This window comes from Maylandia zebra, linkage group LG4 (assembly GCF_041146795.1).
Source record: "Maylandia zebra isolate NMK-2024a linkage group LG4, Mzebra_GT3a, whole genome shotgun sequence".
Lineage (NCBI taxonomy): Eukaryota > Metazoa > Chordata > Actinopteri > Cichliformes > Cichlidae > Maylandia > Maylandia zebra.
In genome coordinates, this window is record NC_135170.1 from 519,271 (window position 1) to 542,541 (window position 23,271).

Sequence of the window (23,271 nt, forward strand, 5' to 3'; positions counted from 1 at the left end):
AGCCTGTGCTGAGAGCGAATTGGAGACATTTGCTCCCAGCAAACTTCTGAGCAGGCAAGCTTGCTCAACAGCTATCAGTAGACACACCTACTGTTCTTTCACTCCCTTCAACAATAACACAGTCATATTCTTCACCAGGACACAGTGCACAGCTCCTGTCGTGCAGACAGTCTCATGAGTACAACTCTGAACGCTCTTCTACTACCTGACCACACAGACACAGGGTAAGTAATAATTTCAGCCCTAATTATTTTGTATCAAATCTGAGCAACTTGTTAAGTTTCAGATTGTTTAAACAGAACAAAAGTAGAAGCTGGAATTTAGGTGATATGTTATTGGGCTTAAAACTTTTTCAGTGTAGTCTGTTGTTGTGTATTCAGAAACAAACGCTGACAAGTCTGTCGTTCACCTCCAGATTTGTCTGCATTAGATCTGATAAAGTTGTTATCTCCCAGTCGTTATTCATTCAACTAACTATCAATTACACTAAAGCTATTCCAGAGTCCCTTCTTGAAACCTGATTTCTAATAAAACCCTCAAACAGAGAAAAGTATAAACAACGAACCATTTCTGCTTTATTTAAGAAAACTGTTTCTCAAACAAAGTGTACCCTGTTTTTTCTCTCCCTTTCATCCTGGAACATGCAGCAGCCCATCTTTACAACAACTGTGACAGCAGCAGCATTCCAGCAGTCTGTCTTGCCTCTGTTCAGACATGTCGCTGTACAGTTTTGGACTGGAGCCGCTGTCCTGCCATACCTGGAACAAAGATAGGACCCGTAGGTGAAATACCAGAAAAAATAGTCATGCTCCATTTCCATATATAGAGTAGCTCACACATAAATGCACATATATGGATTGCATTAATGTGGTTCAGAGAAACGTTGGCAATCTTATTATCAGTACAGGAAATTGACTCAGAGAGCTTTAATGCATACATGTATGTATACACCTGGAGGTGATCTGGGCCTTTGAATAACATTGCACTTCACTACCTTTTTTTTAATGTTATATAGAAAGCACTTGGGTGTAGAAGAAATTGCTTGTATGAATGGGTGTGAACAGGTGAATGAGGCATGTTATACAACGATCAAGTACCTGCAGAGGGTCAGGCAAGTCCTGAAGAGTCAGCTGAACGGCAAGTACAAGATCCAGGCTATCAACACCTACGCCCTGCCCGTGATCAGGTAGCCTGCTGGGGTAATAGGCTGGCCAAAGGGGGAGACAGAAACTACTGACATCAAGACCAGGAAGCTCCTGACCATGCATGGAGGGTTTCACCCCAAGTCCAGCACCCTGAGGCTGTACGCTAAACAGAAGGAAGGGGGCCGGGGACTGGTGAGTGTCAGCACCACAGTCCAGGATGAGACAACGAACATCCAAGAATACATTGGGAAGATGGCCCCAACTGACCGAGTGCTCAGTGAATACCTCAGGCAGCAGAAACCCAAGAAAGAGGAGGGAGACGAGGAACCATCATGGAAGGACAGGCCCCTGCACGGTATGTACCACCGGCAGATAGAGGAGGTGGCTGATATCCAGAAATCCTACCAGTGGCTGGACAAAGCTGGACTGAAAGACAGCACAGAGGCACTAATCATGGCAGCACAAGAACAAGCTCTGAGCACAAGATCCATAGAGGCTGGGGTCTATCACACCAGGCAAGACCCCAGGTGCAGGCTGTGTAAAGATGCCCCAGAGACAATCCAGCACATGGAAGAGCACAGGAAGAAGGAACACGAGAAGCTGGAGAGGTCCCAAGGCCTGGAGAACATGTGGAGGGTGAAGGTAACAGTGGTCCCAGGGTAATCGGAGCACTCAGTGCAGTGACTCCCAAGCGAGTGGCTCCAGCAGATCCCAGGAACAACATCGGAGATCTCTGTCCAGAAGAGCGCAGTCCTAGGAACAGCTAAGATACTGTGCGGGACCCTAAAGCTCCCAGGCCTCTGGTAGAGGACCCGAGCTTGAAGGATAAACCGCCCGCAGGGGCGAGAGGGAATAAAAAAAAAAAAAAGTATATATATATGTGTGTATATATATATATATATATATATATATATATACATATATGACAATGTATGTATGTGAAGCAAGAGAGAGGAATTTATATATATCTCTTTATATCTCTCTTAGATGTTTCTTACATAAATGCCTTTCTGTGGTTCATATTTCTTCATTATTGTTTGACTACTGAAACAAAGTGATGACATATTTGCTTCCAGAGATTGCTGTGAGTCCTAACAACAATGCGGTGAACATCTATGAAAAGAATGGCAAAGACTGGGTCAAGATCCATGAGCTGACTGAGCACAGCGGACGAATCACAGGTACCATATCTGTAATGGAAAGATTTAATCTGTTAAAATCCATTATGACTTTCAAAACGTTCCCATTTTCAAAGTATTAAAGAGGCTGGCTCAGAAGTACATCAGTTAATTATTAATGCCTAACCCCTCGTGTGCCTAAGCATTTGCTTTGCTCTTTATTTCAAGGTTAGCAAACAAAAGTGGAAAAGTCTGCCCATTGAAATTAGATCATTTTTAAAATATCTTCTTATAAAATGATCATCCTTGATAGCCTTTCATAAATATTTGATATGTATAATATTTCTATCCCGTTTTTGTGTTTTTAGTTAATGAGTTTTATTTTTGTTATTTTTATTCCATAATGTTGTTATTTTTTTCCCAATTAAAAAGATGTTCATTGTGTTAGCTTTAACCCTCTGGGCTCTATCCTGGCTATTTGTTCACTTTTCTTTTTTTAACCATTTTCGCTCTGTTAATGCAAATGGAATGAAACTTCCCAAAGGTCTATATTTTTTTAATTTTCAACATCAGCTCCTTAATAAGATCAATAATATTCACTATACACCAAATTGTTCCTCTTGACTCTATCGTGGCCATTTTTGGCCAATTGAAATCCATTATAACCACCTTTTTTGATTCCTTGTTATTGACAGTACTATATCGTGCGATTTAGGTAGAATTGCTTTCATTCTGAAGTCAACACATGAAAATTGTAGTTTTTAATGTTTTTTACCAAATTACATCATTTACCCATTTTTGGCCAAACAAGCAATTTCATGTAATATTCTGAGTTTCTAGTAGTGGCCTTTGATGGCCTACCTCACTCCAATGGACCAAAATAATGACACAATTTTGACACAGGTTTGATCTTAAGGATCTAATAGTTTGTGTTTGTGCATGACATTGCAGCACAAACATGTATTTGCAAGATAGACTGGAATAAATAATGATGCATCAAACATTACATAGGCTGCAGTGAGTTTCTGTGGATGCAGGCTGTTGAGCTTTGAGTTTCCCAGTCAAACTCAGCTTTGAAGCACATGTTAAAAGCACTTTTACTCTTGTATTTTTCATCAAAAGATACCATACCCAAAATATTAACTCTAGAAACAAAAACAAACCCAATCACAGGACATTTTGCAGAGTTCAAACCTGCAGCTGCAGCTGCAGCGCAAACAACAACAAACACTGTAAACGTGTCCTGGAGTTTCTGCAGGTGCAGACAGAGCTACTGCTGTAAGTAAGCCTAACAGCTTCCAGATCATTTATTCTGGCAATATGGCAAGAAGGTCATCACTGCTTCAAGCACTGTCTGTATGATCTGGTCAGAGAGCAAGGACAGCAGCAGTCCTCTGCCCTTGAAGAAAAGTCATCTGCCCAAGATGAAGAAACTTCCTCTCCAGAAGATGAGGGGCCAATCTCCAAAGAGGCTGACTGCATCACCACTGATGAAGAGTACTAGCCAGTGCCTGAATCCTCTTCTTTGGGGGAAGATTGGGGTTGGGGGGCATGGAGGTGGAGGCCGAGCAGCTGATGGAAAAGAACATAGGAGCATTTTCTGAAACCGAGGAGCCGGTGACTGAGTGGATCCCTCATGAAAGAAAAACCATGTGGGTCCCACCACTGAAGAGAGACTGCTCTACAATCCAGTACCCACTGGTATCAAACCAGGGCTCAGCCTGTATGCAGTTTCCTGCATTAGCAGCCTGAGATCTACTTTTGACTTTTTTATAACAAAGGACATCTTTTAGCTGCTGTGCACCTTACAAAGCTGCACGTGAAGCCAAGGTGTGAGGATTGGAGGATTATAGATGAAGTGAAGATGTGAGCCTAAACCAGAATAAAGCAATGCATAGCATGTTGGATGACAACACTGGAAGTTCTCAGGAAGTTAAAAAGGGAAAGGGGTTCAGACTCCAACTGACGGAGGAGCTCCGAGGACAACGTCTTTCCTTCGGGCACCTTGGCAGAGGAACTCCTCAGATGAAAACATGCACAGGGGAAACAACCCAGAGCTTCCCCCCCAGCTCCTCCAGTTGCAACAGAAGAAGATTTTGTTGTCTGTCTTTGGCTTCACCAAAACTACCATGGCAATATCCCACATGCCAAAGCAACAGAGGAATGTGCTTCTTTCTTTAAGCACATTTTCTAAGTGCTTTCTAACTAACATTCACACAGATTCATACTCCGATGGAGGCATCGAAAAACAATTTAGGGTTAGTATCTTGCCCAAGGATATTTGTCATGCAGTCTAGGGGAAGCCAGGAATCGAACCACCAACCTTCCAATCAGTAGATCTGCTCTACCACCTGAGCTACAGCCACCAACAGCTCTAGCGCAGTGTCTTTCACCTAGCAGAGTGGACAAACAAACTGATGTTTAAAGGGTTAAAATTTTAAAACAGTAATAAGTATTTTACATTTATGAAAAGACCTGAAGTTAGTTAAAACCTTTATGCAGAAAAAATGGCAAAAAACCCCATAAAAATAATAAAAATTACAGACCTAATCAATTGGTGGTCACTTTTGGCCACGAACAAGCTGAAAGTGTGGTGATTTTGAACAAACCCAAAGGGTTAATTATGGGGTTACAGGTTTAATAATCTTCCTCTAAAAATGTTGTACACGCACAAATGTTTGGGTGCTGTGAAGTGTATTATTATAATTAGGTCATGTACTTGTCACTTGTGTAAGTTAGTTAGTAAGCCTTGAGGCGACTTATGTTGTGATTTGGCGCTATATAAATAAAATTGAATTGAATTGAATTGAGTTAGAAGGGAACCCCTTCTAAAACGGCAACAGCAGCAGGGGATGATCACGGGAACAGAAAGAAATGTAAAATCTGGTAAAATATATACTTTATTTACAGCATAAAAATGTATCCGGAATCATTCGATCAATCAATTTTCCTGTAGACTCCTGGTGGAGCATAGGTCCGCAACATCACCACGCCAACGGACTCTGTTCTGGGCTGTTCTCTTCAGCTGGGTCCACGTCATTCCGGCGGCCGTCACTTCGCTCTCGACAGATCTTCTCCATGTCTGTTTGGGTCTCCCCACTTTCCTTTTTCCTTGTGGGTTCCAGTTCAGTGCTTGCCTTGTGACATTGTTGGATGGTTTTCGGAGTGTGTGGCCTATCCAGCCTGATTTTCTCCTCTTGATGCTTTGACCAACCGGGTTCTGGCTGGTTCTCTTCCACAGGTCTGTATTCGAGATCTTCTCAGGCCATTTGATGTTAAGGCTGTGTCGCAAGCACTTGTTGATGAAAATCTGCATCTTGCTGGTAATGGTGTTGGTCACCTGCCACGTCTCGGACCCATACAGGAGGACTGCTTTCATATTGGTGTTGAAGATGCGGATCTTGCTGCGCTGGGATAGGGGTTTGGAGTTCCAGATTGGTTGCAGGGAGTTGAATGCAAGCCTTGCTTTGTTGATCCGGCTCCTAATGTCTTCATCTGCGCCGCCATCTGTGTTGACTATGCTTCCTAGGTAGACGAAGAGGTCGGTTTCCACCAAGTAGCTGCAGTGGATGTTCTTGTCGGTTGTTCAGCTGCATCACCTCTGTTTTTCTGACGTTGATCTTCAGGCCGGTCTTTTCTGCCTCCTCAGCGAGCCGGGTGAGCTTGGACTGTGCATGTTGCTGCTTGTGGGACAGAAGGCTGATGCCTTCTGCAAAATCCAGGTCCTCCAGCTGTTTGGTGAAGGTCCACTGGATACCGGTGTTGCTCTGTGGTTCTTCTCATGATCCAGTCCATGATGATCAGGAAGATTGCTGACAGCAATGAGCCTTGCCTCATTGCAGTTTTCACTGCGAAGGAGTTGGTCAGTTTTCCATTGTTCAAATCAATTAAATTCAATTTTATTCAATTCAATTTTATTTATATAGCGCCAAATCACAACAAAAGTCACCTCAAGGCGCTTCATAGATACAGAGAAAAACCCAACAATCATATGACCCCCTATGAGCAAGCACTTTGGCGACAGTGGGAAGGAAAAACTCCCTTTTAACAGGAAGAAACCTCCAGCAGAACCAGGCTCAATCTGCTGTGATTGGTTGGGGTGAGAGAAGGAAGACAGGATAAAGACATGCTGTGGAAGAGAGACAGAGGTTAATAACAGATATGATTCAATGCAGAGAGGTCTATTAATACATAGTGAGTGAGAAAGGTGACTGGAAAGGAAAAACTCAATGCATCATGGGAATCCCCGGCAGCCTACGTCTATTGCAGCATAACTAAGGGAGGATTCAGGGTCACCTGGTCCAGCCCTAACTATATGCTTTAGCAAAAAGGAAAGTTTGAAGCCTAATCTTGAAAGTAGAGATAGTGTCTGTCTCCTGAATCCAAACTGGAAGCTGGTTCCACAGAAGAGGGGCCTGAAAACTGAAGGCTCTGCCTCCCATTCTACTTTTAAATACTCTAGGAACAACAAGTAGGCCTGCAGAGCGAGAGCGAAGTGCTCTAATAGGGTGATATGGTACTACAAGGTCATTTTATTTTTTTTATTTATTTATTTATTTATTTATTTTTTATACATTAAGATAAGATGGGGCCTGATTATTTAAGACCTTGTATGTGAGGAGCAGGATTTTGAATTCTGGATTTAACAGGAAGCCAATACAGGAGAAATCTGCTCTCTCTTTCTAGTCCCTGTCAGGACTCTTGCTGCAGCATTTTGGATCAGCTGAAGGCTTTTCAGGGAGTTTTTAGGACTTCCTGATAATAATGAATTACAGTCGTCCAGCCTGGAAGTAATAAATGCATGAACTAGTTTTTCAACGTCACTCTGAGACAGGATATTTCTAATTTTAGAGATGTTGCACAAATGGAAGAAAGCAGTCTTACATATTTGTTTAATATGTGCGTTGAAGGACATGTCCTGGTCAAAAATGACTCCAAGGTTCCTCACAGTGTTACTGGAGGCCAAGGTAATGCCATCCAGAGTAAGGATCTGCTTAGATACCATATTTCTAAGATTTTCAGGGCCGAGTCCAATAACCTCATTTTGATCTGAATGAAGAAGCAGAAAGTTAGCGGCCATCCAGGTCTTTATGTCTTTAAGACATTCCTGCAGTTTAACTCATTGGTGTGTGTCATCTGGCTTCATGGACAGATAGAGCTGGGTGTCATCTGCATAGCAGTGTAAATGTATGCTATGTCTTCTAATGATGCTGCCTAAGGGAAGCATGTATAATGTAAACAGAATTGGTCCTAGCACTGAACCCTGTGGAACTCCATAATTAACCTCAGTGTGTGAAGAGGACTCTTCATTTACATGCACAAACTGGAGTCTATTAGATAGATATGATACAAACCACTGCAGCACAGTACCTGTAATACCTACAGCATGTTCTAATCGCTCTAATAGGATATTATGGTCGACAGTATCGAACGCTGCACTGAGGTCTAGCAGGACAAGCACAGAGATGAGTCCACTGTCAGAGGCCATAAGAAGATCATTTGTAACCTTCACTAAAGCTGTTTCTGTGCTGTGATGAGCTCTGAAACCTGACTGAAACTCTTCAAATAAGCCATTCCTCTGCAGATGATCTGTTAGCTGTTTGACAACTACTCTTTCAAGGATGTTTGATATGAAAGGAAGGTTGGAGATTGGCCTATGATTAGCTAAGACTGCTGGGTCTAGAGATGCTTTTTGAGTAAAGGTTTAACTACAGCCAGCTTGAAGGCCTGTGGTACATAGCCGATCATTAGAGATAGGTTGATCATATTTAAGATCGAAGAATTAATTAATGGCAGGACTTCTTTGAGCAGTTTTGTAGGAATGGGGTCTAAAAGACACGTTGATAGTTTGGAGGAAGTAATTATTGAAGTTAACTCAGAAAGATCAATTGGAGAAAAAGAGTCTAACTTAACATCAATGGTACTGAAAGTAGCTGTAGATAATATTACAGTGGGGCAAAAAAGTATTTAGTCAGCCACCAATTGTGCAAGTTCCCCCACTTAAAATGATGACAGAGGTCAGTAATTTGCACCAGAGGTACACTTCAACTGTGAGAGACAGAATGTGAAAAAAAATCCATGAATCCACATGGTAGGATTTGTAAAGAATTTATTGGTAAATCAGGGTGGAAAATAAGTATTTGGTCACCTCAAACATGGAAAATCTCTGGCTCTCACAGACCTGTAACGTCTTCTGTAAGAAGCTTTTCTGCCCCCCACTCGTTACCTGTATGAATGGCACCTGTTTGAACTCATCATCTGTATAAAAGACACCTGTCCACAGCCTCAAACAGTCAGACTCCAAACTCCGCCATGGCCAAGACCAAAGAGCTTTGGAAGGACACCAGGAAAAGTATTGTAGACCTGCACCAGACTGGGAAGAGTGAATCTACAATAGGCAAGCAGCTTGGTGTGAAAAAATCAACTGTGGGAGCAATCATCAGAAAATGGAAGACATACAAGACCACTGATAATCTCCCTCGATCTGGGGCTCCACGCAAGATCTCATCCCGTGGGGTCAAAATGATCATGAGAACGGTGAGCAAAGATCCCAGAACCACACGGGGGGACCTGGTGAATGACCTGCAGAGAGCTGGGACCAAAGTAACAAAGGTCACCATCAGTAACACACTACAACGGCAGGGAATCAAATCCCGCAGTGCCAGACGTGTTCCGCTGCTGAAGCCAGTGCATGTCCAGGCCCGTCTGAAGTTTGCCAGAGAGCACATGGATGATACAGCAGAGGATTGGGAGAATGTCATGTGGTCAGATGAAACCAAAGTAGAACTTTTTGGTATAAACTCAACTCGTCGTGTTTGGAGGAAGAAGAATACTGAGTTGCATCCCAAGAACACCATACCTACTGTGAAGCATGGGGGTGGAAACATCATGCTATGGGGCTGTTTTTCTGCCAAGGGGACAGGACGACTGATCCGTGTTAAGGACAGAATGAATGGGGCCATGTACCGTGAGATTTTGAGCCAAAACCTCCTTCCATCAGTGAGAACTTTGAAGATGAAACGAGGCTGGGTCTTCCAACATGACAATGATCCAAAACACACCGCCCGGGCAACAAAGGAGTGGCTCCGTAAGAAGCATTTGAAAGTCCTGGAGTGGCCTAGCCAGTCTCCAGACCTCAACCCCATAGAAAATCTGTGGCGGGAGTTGAAAGTCCGTGTTGCTCGGCGACAGCCCCAAAACATCACTGCTCTCGAGAAGATCTGCATGGAGGAATGGGCCAAAATACCAGCTACTGTGTGTGCAAACCTGGTAAAGACCTATAGTAAACGTTTGACCTCTGTTATTGCCAACAAAGGTTATGTTACAAAGTATTGAGTTGTATTTTTGTTATTGACCAAATACTTATTTTCCACCCTGATTTACGAATAAATTCTTTACAAATCCTACCATGTGGATTCATGGATTTTTTTTTCACATTCTGTCTCTCACAGTTGAAGTGTACCTCTGGTGCAAATTACTGACCTCTGTCATCATTTTAGGTGGGGGAACTTGCACAATCGGTGGCTGACTAAATACTTTTTTGCCCCACTGTACATCTGTGGGATGATTATTGGTAATTTTTTCTCTAATGTTATTCGTGAAGAAGTTCATGAAGTCATTACTAGTTAATGTTAAAGGGATGGTTGGCTCAACAGAGCTCTGACCGTTTGTCAGCCTGGCTACAGAGCTGAAGAGAAACCTGGGGTTGTTCTTATTTTCTTCAATCAGTGATGAATAGTAAGATGTTCTGGCTTTGCGGAGGGCTTTCTTATAAAGCAGCAATCTATTTCTCTAGGCTAAATGATGATCCTGTAAATTTGTGACACGCCATTTCCTCTCCAGCTTACGAGTCATCTGCTTTAGGGTACGTGTTTGAGAATTATACCACGGAGTCAGGTACTTCTGATTAGAGACCTTAGTTTTCACAGGAGCTACAGTATCCAGAGTCGTACGTAGTGAGGAGGTAAAATTATTAACAAGATAATCGACCTCTGTTGGAGCAGCGTTCAGATAGCTGCTTTGCTCTGTGTTGGTACAGGGCATTGAAGATGATAACAGTCGGTGGATTATATTCTTAAACTTAGTTACAGCGCTTTCAGAAAGACATCTACTTTGATAAAGTCTACCCTCCACCGCTGTGTAATCAATTATTGTAAATGTAAATGTTATCAGGAAATGATCAGACAGGAGAGGGTTTTCAGGAAACACTGTTAAATGTTCAGTTTCTATGCCATATGTTAAAACAAGATCTAGAGTGTGATTAAAGTGGTGGGTGGGTTCTTTTACATTTCTGAGTCTTAGAAATCAGACAGAAACTCTGTGTAAGGCCCAGGTGGACGATAGGTGATAACAAGTAAGACTGGTTTCTGAGTTTTACAGCTCGGGTGGACGAGGCTAAGCATCAGGCTTTCAAATGAATTAAAAGTCTGTCTGGGTCTTTGGTTGATTAATAGGCTGGTGTGAAAAATTGCTGCCACACCGCCCCCTCGGCCTGTGCTTCGAGGTTTCTGGTAGTTAGAATGACTCGGGGGTGTTGATTCATTTAAACTAACATAATCATCCTGCTGCAACCAGGTTTCTGTAAGGCAGAGTAAATCGATTTGTTGATCAATTCATGTACTAACAGAGACTTGGAGGAGAGAGACCTAATATTTAATAATCCACATTTCACTGTTTTACTCTTTGGTTCTGATGTGGATACTGTATTGTTGTCAAAGGAGCTTGCAAAGAAAAGCATCTGGACTTCTTTAAGTTACTTGAAGACATTTCACCTCTCATCCGAGAAGCTTCTTCAGTTCTAAGGTCAAATGGTGGAGAGTCCCAGATATAAACCTAGTGGGAGTGACCCCCCACAGAGAGACAAAAGGACCCCCTGATGATCCTCTAATCGCCTGAGCCAAGGTGTGAAACTGGGTGTGGGTCCCAATCAGCCAGGGTTTCGGGTGAGTTCATTGTGAAACCTGGCCCCACCCTATCATGCGAATTCCTGAGGTCAGATGGCCCAGGATGTGAGTGGGCGTTAAGGCGTCTGGGAAGGGAACTCAAAACTGGATTATAGATGGCAGAGAGTTGGTGTCGTAAACCCCGCCTCTGTTCAAAGATGGTCGCTCACAGTGGACATAGATGCTTCTTTCACTCCTCTTTCAAACCATCTGTCGTCTCTGTCCAAAATGTGAACACTGGCATCCTCGATACTGTATTGTTCTTTCTTTGTGATTGTTTATGTTTAAGTTGTTTGTTGCTGGTTTTTAGTTTGTTTTTTGTCTTTTTGGAAGCTGACACAGTCTCTGTGGAGGTGGGTTTTTGGGGGGCGGTAGCAGGAGGAGAGAAGCTGCAGAGAGGCGTGTAAGACTGCAACTCTGCTTCCTGGTCCCAACTCTGGATAGTCATATTTTGGGGGGTTTAATAAATTTGTCCATATTTCTAGAAATGAGAGCTGCTCCATCCAAAGTGGGATGGATGCCGTCTCTGCTAACAAGACCAGGTTTCCTCCAGAAGGTTTGCCAATTATCTATGAAGCCCACATCGTTTCTGGGACACCACTCAGACAGCCAGCAATTTAAGGAGAACATGTGGCTAAACATGTCACTCCTGGTCTGATTGGGGAGGGGACCAGAGAAAACTACAGAGTCCAACATTGTTTTGGCAAAGTTACACATCGATTCAATATTGATTTTAGTGACCTCCGATTGGCGTAACCGGGTGTCATTACTGCCGACGTGAATTATGATTTTACTGAATTTACGTTTACCCTTAGCCAGCAGTTTTAAATTTCCTTCAATGTCGCCTGCTCTGGCCCCTGGAAGACAATTGACTATGGTTGTAGGTGTCTCTAGCTTCACATGTCTGAGAACAGAATCACCAATTACCAGAGTTTGACCCCCGGCGGGTGTGTCGCCGAGTGGGGAAAAACGGTTAGACACATGAACGGGTTGGTGGTGTACCTGGGGCTTCTGTTTAGGACTATGCTTCCTCCTCACTGTCACCCAGCCGCCCTCTTTCCCCTGCTGCTTGGGGTCTGCCAGGGAACAGCTAACGGGGCCTACGCTATCTTCGGCTGCACCAGCTACAGGGGCCTGGCTAGCTACGGGTGAATGAAGGGTGCGAAGCCGAGTCTCCAATTCAGTAATCCTGGCCTCCAGAGCTGCAAATATGCTACATTTGTTACAGATAACATTTGTACATATCATTACTGCTAAAGGAGGCCGAGGAGTAACTAAACATCTGACACAATGAGCAAGAAAGTGCAGGAGGGACAGGTGAAGTAGCCATGGTGCTAACGAGTCGGCTACGAGCTAAGCTAAGCTACAGAAACAGTACAGAGACAGTGAGTGAATACTTTGGCTATAAATTAGGTAGTGAGTACACAGAAATTGTGCTTCGGATGAAGCATGTGAAGATTATACTATGAAAAAAAGAATGTATTTAAAGTTTTTAATTAAATTGCTAAGCAGATAAGCTACTCAGAAACAACAATGTGTTTGAGCAGGAACAGGAAGTGATACTCTACCACAGAGCGAGTGAACACCAAGTGACAGCGCCACCAAGAGTCAGGATGATCTGGCAGGATGAGTCTTCGTATAGCTGTTGGATGATGTTGATGAGCTTCTGCGGGATTCCGTAGTGCTGCGTCAGTTTCCACATGGTCTCCCTGTCAACGCTGTCGAAGGCTTTTTCAAAGTCAACAAAGATTGTGTACAAGGGAGACTGCCATTCAATAGACTGCTTGATGATGTGGTCTGTACATGATCTGTCTTGTCTAAATCCTGCCTGCTCTGATCTCAGTCTCTTGTCCAGTGCCTTCGTCAGTCTCTGCAAGATCATTCTGGTCAACATCTTGCTGGGGAATGACAGCAGCATAATTCCTCACCAGTTGCTGCACTGGGATAGGTCGCCTTTCTTATGGAGCTTCATCAGGTACCCATGCTTCCAGTTCGCAGGCACTTGCTCCTGTTCACATATCTTCACTAGGAGAGGATGTAGCATCTCCCCTGCTGCTGCCGCGTCTGGCTTGAGAGCTTCTGGAGGGATGCCATCAGGCCCTGTGTCGGGAACTGTTTGCGGTGGTGGTGGATTCAGGATCTCTTCAAAATGTTCCACCTATCTTTCCTGACAAGGACACTCTCTTCATGTTGTTCTGCTTGGCTGCTGTTTCTGCCTCTTCTGTCATACTGTGCACAAATTGTCCTTTGTCCCGTCTGGCACTCTTCTTCACTTCTCGGTTCACCTCCCAATATTGTGCTCTGAGGTCTGTTTTCTCATGTTGATCCTGACATCTGTTAATTTTCTGCCTCACCTCCTTCCTCTTCCCTACCTTCTCCCATGTCTCTTTTGTCATCCACTCTTTCTGCCCCTTCTCCTTCTTCCCCCGGACTTTGGTGCAAACGGCCTTCCAGGTCTTCTGTATTTCTGTCCAGGAGTTCTCTATTGTCTCTTCGACCAGATCCCCAAGGGCTTCAAACCTGTTCCTGACTTCACAGTTGAACTCTTTTTCTTGCTTGCCCTCTTTCAAAAACTGTATGTTGAATTTCAGTTCAATTCAATTCAATTCAATTTTATTTATATTATATATATATAATTTGTGGGGTGGTCTTCCTGAAGAGTTGCATAAGGATCTCAATTTGGTCTTCAGTGTTGCCACTAGCAACTGATGGTCTGAGGCTGCATCAGCACCGCGCCTTGCTCTGACGTCCAGCATACTTCGTCTCCACTTCTGGTCGATGGTGAAGTGGTCGATCTGGTTGTCAGTCTTCCCATTTGGTGAAGTCGGAGTGGTCTTTTGGATCTTCCTGTGTGGGTAGATGGTGCCACCCATGGATAGGTCATAAAAGGAACAGAAGTCAGTGAACAGCTCTCCATTCTTGTTGCAGATGCCTATGCCGTGTCTACCCATGATGAGTTCTCTGTCTGTGTTGTCGCCTCCCACCTTGGCGTTCAAGTCACCCATGACGATGCACCCACTAACGCGCTGCATTAGTGGATGCATAACATTGGATGATAGTGGGTTCAACTGCCCTTGCAGACTTGCCAGCGAGCTGGCTTCCCAATGGCTTTCACTGGCACGCGTCATGGGCCCCACTGAAGAGGAGTCTACCTGTCCAGGCAGTTGTAGGGATGTATTTGTTGTTGCAGTTTCTGTAGCATGACTTTTTTTTTTAAGAGGATGGGGTTGCTAGACCCACGCCCAACCCTCCTCCTTTCTCATCCTGGACTTGACACCAGGCAATGGCGGAGTTGGAAAGAATCATTAAAAGAACATAAAACTAAAGACAATAAAGATCTGCAGTCTGGGAGCTGAAGCCCCCCTAAGAGTCCTGTAGCATCCAGTCGAACTGAGAAGGCCAGAACTGATGGTTGTTGAATGACCTTTATTATTCCTTGCCGTGTATCAGACAACGAACCAACGTAAGAGCTAGACAAACAAATAAAACAATTACCATGTTATTTATGTAACACCATTTTAACCGCCATTACGCTGGTCTAACCGTTTTCTATTAAACTATATAATACATATTATGCATTTCAGATTGCTCAAATTAAATCATGTACATTACAAACCTTGTTCCCCTGTCGACTGTAGCTAGAACCATTCGTTTTTGTACAATTTAACCATGTTTTTCTCTCCCTTTTCTCCGTTAGCATTAGTTTTCCGTTTTCTTCCGTCTTTTTTGGGGTGGCTGTAGCTCAGGTGGCAGAGCAGGTCAGCCACTAATCAGAAGGTCGGTGGTTCGATCCCAGGCTGCCTCCTGGCTGCATGTCAAATATCCTTGGGCAAGATACTAACCCCACCCTACTGGTGGTGGTCAGAGGGCCCGGTGGCGCCTGTGTCCGGCAGCCTCGCCTCTGTCAGTGCGCCCCAGGGCAGCTGTGGCTACAATGTAGCTGCCATCACCAGTGTGTGAATGTGTGTGTGAATGACTGAATGTAGTGTAAAGCGCTTTGGGGTCCTATGGACTAGAAAAGCGCTATACAAAAAATGCAGGCCATTTTTTGTACATCAAGTTGGTTACCGTTACATCATTCACTTCCGGTTACACGGGAAGTTACCAAAATAAAAGAACAAGCATTATATTACGTGTATATGAATTAGCTTTACATATCCGCTGTTACAGGTCCCAATCAGTCTCAGTCCACTGAACTCCACCAATGGGGCCAGGCCGTCAGCGTCCTCCAGTAGTGTCCTCCGCCACTCCGCTCTGCTTCCGCTAAACACAGTGAAGCAGGAGCACCCATCCTAATGTACCAGGGATGTCTCTATACATTTTTACAATGGGACTTACCCCACAAGTGCAGAGCTCTAAACCCCGCCTGCCGCTGCTCTGTGCCTAAAGCGTTTTAGCTGGCGTCTTGCTGCCACTTGGACAAAGTCTGCCATTGATGAACCGAAGGCCCTCTCTCCTTCTCCTGCGACTGCGGCCCCACCCTGCCGCCAGTTACTGTTCCACGGCTCGTGCTGCCTACGGCTGCGTCCTTTCGCACAGTCACCTCCTGTGGCTGCACCTCCCGCCACGCTCCTCCATGGCTCTCTCCTTCTCCTCTGCGTCCGGCCACACCTCTCTTCTCTGACCTGCCAGGCCCTCCTATTGGCTGCTGCCAACAAGGGAGGCCTGATTGATTTCTGTCCCCTGTGCCCTCCAGGTGTGTCTAATTAGGGAAAGCAGGGGGCGGAGTCTCTCTGAAAGAAGATCCAATTAATACAATAAAAGCACGCAACACTAAAATACACTCAACATTAAAACACAACAAAGCATGCAACACTAGAAAAGAAATCCTTCTTCCCCAGATGACATACTTCTCTCAGTACATAGACCCTTTAACAGCAGTGAACTTCTTTGTGTAGGACATAACGTTGAAGACAACATTTATTTACCAAATTAAAGCTGAAACATTTTGTTAGAATTCTAAGTGTGTTTACTGAAAATCAAAGTGTCAGTGAGTACAGTCTCCACCAATACGCACTCAGAAACTGGGGAAACTCACACAGGAAGTGGTCTGGCAGACCCAAAGCAACAACAGAATCAGAATACAGGTTTGTGAGAGTCAACAGCAGGTGTGATAGCTGGAGATTGCAGCTCAATAGTAGTTAAAGGGTGCAAGTCTTTGCTTCAGTTATACAGAGAAGACTGCAACATGTAGGTCTGACACGGTGAATTGCTAAGATGTCAGAAAGGGGGATTGTTTGGGCCATGAACCAAGGCCAGTGGACTAAAGAATACCTATAAGACCTATAAGACCTCTAATAAGTCCATAAGAAGGGTTTATAGACCAATGAAACAAAATCTAATTGACTGCAGATGAATTACACCAAAAGTATGTGCTTCATGAGATGTATGATTTCTATTTTATATTAGAGCTTTAAATGGAGTTGACTGCAAAGGTATAATTTGTGTTTTTAAATAAATCAAAAAATCCTTATGAAAGTAATTGGATAAATTCTAATGCACATTTTAAAGCTCTTATCCAGTCATGGTATGTTAGTTTCATGTGTTTGCAACAGATGTAGCACCTTTTGGGAGGTTTAAATGTCTGTATTTTGGCCAAGTATAACTGACTGTCAGTGAGTAGCTAAGTTCAAGTATCTGGTACCTCTGCTAGACCATAAATTCCAACACATGAATACCATTACAGACGGCGTCACCGACTATATAAATATCTGCAAGTATACCATCATATCAAGCAATGACCTGAAGGCGTACTGAATGATAAGAAGAGGGTCATTAGGTCAGGGAACAAAGGGGAGTTGCAAAAAATGAAGGTGGAGTATTAAGGGAGGAGTAAGGAGATGGAGTCCAGGGAGCTGGTGAGGAGGTCTGTGAAGCAATAAGTCAGAAATCACCTCCTTCTGAATGTCAGCAACATAAAAGAGATGGTAAAGAGAGGGGAAAAGAATGTGACTAGGCCCATTAGAATCATAGGTGAGGAGGTGGACAGCTACAGGTACCTGAGGTACACCTCATTTTATTTTCTCAGGAAGCTCAGATCCTGCAGCAACATCTTGGAGATCTTTTAGCAGTCTGTCGCAAATGCCATTTACTTTTCTGATCAATTCACAATGCTGGAACCATCACTGGCCAGAATCATTTTAGTCAGTGATGGACAAACCGCTTCCTATCATGTACAGCCCATCTCACCTGATCCATTCCACACTACTGACATAGTAGAGAGCCGTCTTCCTCAGACTTACTGAACTCCTCTGCCATAAAGAATGCTTCAGGAAATTATTTCTACCATTATCTATAAATCAATTCAATAAATCTGTTTTGTGTGTGATGGGTGAGGATACCTATCAACTATAAGATTCCATGCACATATTTCTGTGTTATACCTTCTTGCAGCTGTTTCTCAGATATATAGTGTCCATATCTGTCATCCATAGGCATAGACTGGGCCCCGCAGTCTAATCGCATAGTGACATGTGCCTCCGACCGCAATGCCTATGTGTGGACCCTGAAGGATGGTGTCTGGAAACCTACCTTAGTCTTGGTACGCATCAACCGTGCAGCCACATGTGTGAAGTGGTCCCCACTGGAGAACAAGTTTGCCCTGGGCAGTGGAGCCCGTCTTATCTCTATCTGCTACTTCGAGCAGGAAAATGACTGGTGAGCAATATAAGATCTCATTTAAAAGACTTGTGTTTGGTACATAAGACGTGATGATGTTGATTTTTGTTAGTATGATAGGAATGGTTCTAACATTCCTCCTCCACTTTAGGTGGCTGAGTAAGCACATCAAGAAGTCAATTTGCTCTACAGTGCTGAGTCTGGACTGGCATCCCAACAACATTCTCCTGGCAGCAGGGTCTGCAGACCTTCACTGCAGGTGAAACTACAACGAAACCTGTGGTCGATCTTTGCATGATGAAGACACACAATGACTGCATCTTTCTCACATATTTGCACTTCTTATTTCAGTATAAATTTGTTTTAGACAAATCTTCAAGCCACACTGTTGCACTGGATCTTGCTCCTTGATTAACACATACTAATACAGTGGAATTTATTTTGACTTAATCACACTTACAGTCTTCTGTTGCCCTCATCAGTGAGGGTTAGGATTTCCTTTGTGTAAATCTTAAGGGGTGGCTGTAGCTCAGGAGGTAGTGCACGTCATCTGCCAATCGGAAGGTTGGTGGGTCAATTACTGGCTCCCCCAGTCTGCATGCCAAATATCCTTGGGCAAGATACTAACCCCCATGCAACCATTGGAGTATGAATGTGCATGAGTGTGAGAGGCATAGAGTACTTGTGTGAATGGGTGAGTATGGGTGAATGCGGCGTGTTGTATAGAGCGCTTTGAGTACTCCAGGACAGTAGAAAAGCGCTATATAAGAATCAGTCCATTTACACAAAGTTTGACTAAGTCTAGAGTTAGCAGGTGTTGGGAATTTCAGTTTAAAGCCATGATCAGGATAAAGAAGACACATTACTTTCATAAGAAAGTGTGCCAAATCATCTCTGGCAGTGCCAGTTTGACTGTTGTTTGGTGTCATTCATTGAACTGGATCATTGAAGTCTGAATTACCATACATAGCCACAACAGCCTGTTACCTCCTCCTAATGCTGGTCACTGGCTTGGTCACACACTGCTGTGGATCGGCATCCCATTCTTCAACCAGCATTTGTCTCTCTTGCGCAAACATCGCATCCAAACTGATCCCGCAAATGTTCAATGTGGTTGTGGTCAGGACTGCAGGTAGGCCAATCGACCCACTCTCCTCCCGAGTTCTGGAGGTTTCTGGTAAACTGCGCTCTGTGGGGACGAGCACTGTCATCTTGGAGAATAGAGTTTGGTCCCGGACTGTGGAGATATGGGATTGCCTGGTGGCACAACCTCATCTCGATACCTCTCAGCATTGAAACTGCCTCCAGTGAGGAGAAGCCTCGCCACCACCATCGCACTGCCTCAACCAAAATCTCTGGCTGGTGAAGAAATCAGCTCAGTGTTCTTTGCGTCTTCACACTACCATACAATCCAACTGCTGTAGGCAGAATCTGGACTCATCGCTAATGTTCCTCCACATGTTCAAGTCCAGTGCATGTGTCGCCAGCACCACTGCAACTGGTCCTGACAGTGAAGGGCAGCCATAGCAGACCTCCTGGCTCGCCTGGCTGACAGGGTGAGGAAATGGTCTTCTTGTCGTGTCATCTTCTTGGCATGCCCACTTCACAGCCTATCTTCGACATCCTGCATTACATGGAGCTTGACCATCAGTTTATAGATGGTACTAGGGATCACGCGAAATAATGTTGCAGCTCGGTTTTGCAGAACACCAGCTTGAATTTGCCTGATCAGTCAAACATGGCATACTTGGATGAGAAGCAAACTGACTGTTGTAGCCAGTGTTGCTAGTCTGGTGTCGATTAATCACCTTATTGTCACCAGAAGCTCAAAACAAAAGTCAGTAGCAGAATAAGTTTTCAATGGCACAGCCCAAATACTCAACTCTGCTGCATAAGTCACACATTCTCCTTAAAGATGTAGCACCATTTAAGGAGAAATAAATAACTGCCATCAAGCATCAATCTGGTTTTTGTGCTAAGTTTAATTTTATACTATATTTGCTTTAACCTAATATTGATTTGTGTAAAAATGTTTAAATAATAAAAGTAAAAAGTCAGATATGTCAAGCATGAAAGGCAACCACAAGGTTTTATGTTATAAAATAATGTCAGTACACTTGAACCAAAGATGTCTTATTCATTTTGGTTATGGGCCATACAGGCTTTATGGGTAATGAAAAAGTAGACAAAACACACTGATTCACTATTTAAGAACTAACAAAGAGATATTTGTGTTTCCCAGGATTTTCTCAACCTACATCAAGGACATTGAGGAAAAGCCCGGGCCCACTGCCTGGGGGGCCAAGATGCCTTTTGGGGAGATGATGCTGGAGCATAAAGACTGTGGTGGGTGGGTACACAGTGTTTCCTTCTCTCCCAGTGGAGACCAGTTGGCCTGGGTGGCCCACAACAGCAGCATCAGTGTCGCTGATGCCACACAGGGGAAGGAGTAAGTATTGCTACCGAACCACTTACTTCATTAATATGAGGAGTATTATTTTATTCACTTAAACATATAGCCATTACTGTAAACCTTTCCTTGTATATAGGAGTGCCACAGGTGCATGACCTTATATCATTTCACCTGTTCGCCTGTTAGGGTAATCCAGCTGACCAGTGACAGCCTGCCACTGCTGAGCGTCCTCTATATCAGCCCTACTGAGATTGTTGCTGCGGTAACTATGCCCCGCTCCATGTGTTTGTCTGTGTAAATCAAAATTATTCAACTGTGTAAAGATGTAAAATCTCCATATTATCAATAGATTAAATGACTGTGAGTCATGTGAAAGGCATGTTCAAGACAGAAAGACAAAACTGAAGCCTTGACAAATAAAACAAAAAAAATTATACTAAATTGTGTCTGAGCTTTGCTGCTCCATGGCCATTGGTCACGCAATATCACATTGAAAAACCGAATATCCGAAATGATCAGATATTATTTTGTGCTTTTTCTGCACCCAGGGACATGACTGTTGCCCCTACCAGTACACGTATAAGGGCCCACGCTCTCTGGAGTTTGTGAAGAAGCTTGATATCCCAAAGCAGACCTCCAAAGGGAATATGTCAGCAATGCAACACTTTCGCAACCTGGACAAAAAGGCCACTGACGAGGAAATCGGTGACCTGGACGCACTTCATCAAAACAGCATCACGTGAGGAATACTGCTTTTTAATTTGAAAAGGCACAATAACCTTTGCTGAGGAGGTTCTGTTCTTAAACAACTGAGTGAAGGAAGCATGTTTTAAATATTTTATACTATTTGTCATCCTACAGCTCTCACCCACTTTATTTTCTGCCAACATTTCCAAAGCTGAGTGTTTCTTCTTCACTCACTATGTGTTGATAGACCTCTCTCTGTTTAATCATTAGTTATTATTAATCTCTGGCTCCCCAACCAATCACAGCAGATGGCCCCGCCCCTCCCTGAGCCTGGTTCTGCTGGAGGTTTCTTCCTGTTAAAAGGGAGTTTTTCCTTCCCACTGTCGCCAAAGTGCTTGCTCATAGGGGGTCATATGATTGTTGTGGTTTCTCTCTATTATTTACAAAGTAAAGTGTGCTGAGGTGACTGTTGTTGTGATTTGGTGCTATGTAAATACAATTCAAGTGAACTGACAAATTAAAATGGAAACTGATTTTAAAACCATCATTAATACCCGTTGATCTCACTTTGCTCACAGAAGAGCATCTGTTAGTACGCGTCAGACATTTTGTCTGTCCAAATATTTTCACCTATGTTGTCATTTCCTTTCTTAGCTGTTACTTTGTGCTCTGCAGGCAGCTGCGTATTGTATCACTGGACAAAGCCAAAGTTGTGCAGTACAGCAGCGTGGGTCTGGATGGAGCTATGGTGATCTGGGATTTTAAGGTACTGTCTTCAGTAAAAATACAAAAAGATGAAGTGGATGTAGTAATTATTTTTGAAACAATCTTTTTTGAATCGCTCTGATGATGAGAAACTGAGCAAGCTCAGCTCACTGAAGTCGGGCTTCTCGATGAAGTAAAAGTAGGATGCACACATTTAGTGCAAATTTACCAATGTTTCTTAAATATCTCACATTACAGGCTCAGACCAGTTTTCTGATTTCAGATCTCCAAAACACTCAAAGTGATTTGTCGCTGCACTTGAATGTAAATTTGAATTGTTAAATTTGTTACTAAGAGTTATATAAACCTTAGAAGGCTGGGAAATATGAATTTCATGCCTGAGAGTATTAATGGAGATCCACACTGATAATACACTCAGGTGTATTGGATCTCTGTGCTCAGTGTTAGCCATCAGCTATAATAGAACAAGAAACACATAATTTGATGATCCTTGTGTGTCATTCACATCTTAAAGGCTCATATGTTCTAATATGCTTTTGTTTTTGCTCTCCTTTGCAGCCCTGACTCCACATTTGTCCTTGAGCTGAGTCAGAGATCAAACACATCCTTGGTTCATTCATTCATCTGTGTTTTCCAGTAACTGGGAAATGCTGTTAGCACATGTGATTTGTGATATTTGACAAAAAACTAATTGTTTACTAAAATAAATGGGTAATGTATTGCCTGTTGTGGATCCACTGTGCTTTACATAACTTACTCTGCCAGTACATATGGAGGCCAGTGTAGCTAATCCTGTGTTACGGCTGGTTTCCTTGACTTTAGGGTTTTAGACCTGCGGTCATGTATTTGGCGCAAACTGGACTTTAAATTCAGACCCAGCACACCAGAAGTTTAAAAGCTTTATTTACAGACTAAGTGTAACTTACTGAGAACAAACAGGAGACTGGTATGGCAAAACTGACTGTGGGAACTAAAGCAGAAGCTCATTTGAGTGAGGAGAAACAATGGTAGCTGGGACTGGGAAAAGTGTGGAAGACTTGCTAAACTGTTTTGGGTACATCTGGTTATCTCACTCGAGGGAGTTCCAGAACAGAAACTTCGGAGGGATCTGAGGAGAGCCCACAGGTTTCCAGACAGGGAGAGTGAATAAGCTGTTGAGTTATAGGTAATACGGTTATTAAGGCCCCATAATACTGGCTGGACTCTCGTTGCATGGGACCATCAAGCTTGCTGTGTTGTGGGTGTCTCACACCAATGTTGACATCACATCATGTGTCGCGTGATTAGAAAATTACCTTCACTCTAGTTGGATACCTTCAAGTGGGGATGTTCTGGTGACTAATTTCTAACCATGGAAAAGAATGAGACTAAATGACAGGTCTTTGGTAAACGGCCTGTATTTATATAGCGCTTTACTAGTCCCTAAGGACCCCAAAGCGCTTTACATATCCAGTCATCCACCCATTCACACACACATCCACACACTGGTGATGGCAGCTACATTGTAGCCACAGCCACCCTGGGGCGCACTGACAGAGGCGAGGCTGCCGGACACTGGCGCCACCGGGCCCTCTGACCACCACCAGTAGGCAACGGGTGAAGTGTCTTGCCCAAGGACACAA

General features: G+C 43.6%; 1 protein-coding gene across 1 annotated transcript; it reads left to right on the forward strand.

Annotated features, from left to right (window-relative positions):
- Positions 1–111: 111 nt before the first annotated feature.
- zgc:86896 (actin-related protein 2/3 complex subunit 1A-A) lies at positions 112–22,369 on the forward strand. The gene is made up of 10 exons (XM_004573123.2): positions 112–224; positions 648–778; positions 2,222–2,326; positions 17,640–17,862; positions 17,975–18,082; positions 20,066–20,272; positions 20,423–20,498; positions 20,785–20,975; positions 21,599–21,689; positions 22,208–22,369. Exons 2-10 carry the CDS (start codon positions 715–717, stop codon positions 22,211–22,213), a joined length of 1,071 nt encoding a protein of 356 aa, XP_004573180.1. The 5' UTR covers positions 112–224; positions 648–714; the 3' UTR covers positions 22,214–22,369.
- The last annotated feature ends 902 nt before the right edge of the window (positions 22,370–23,271 follow it).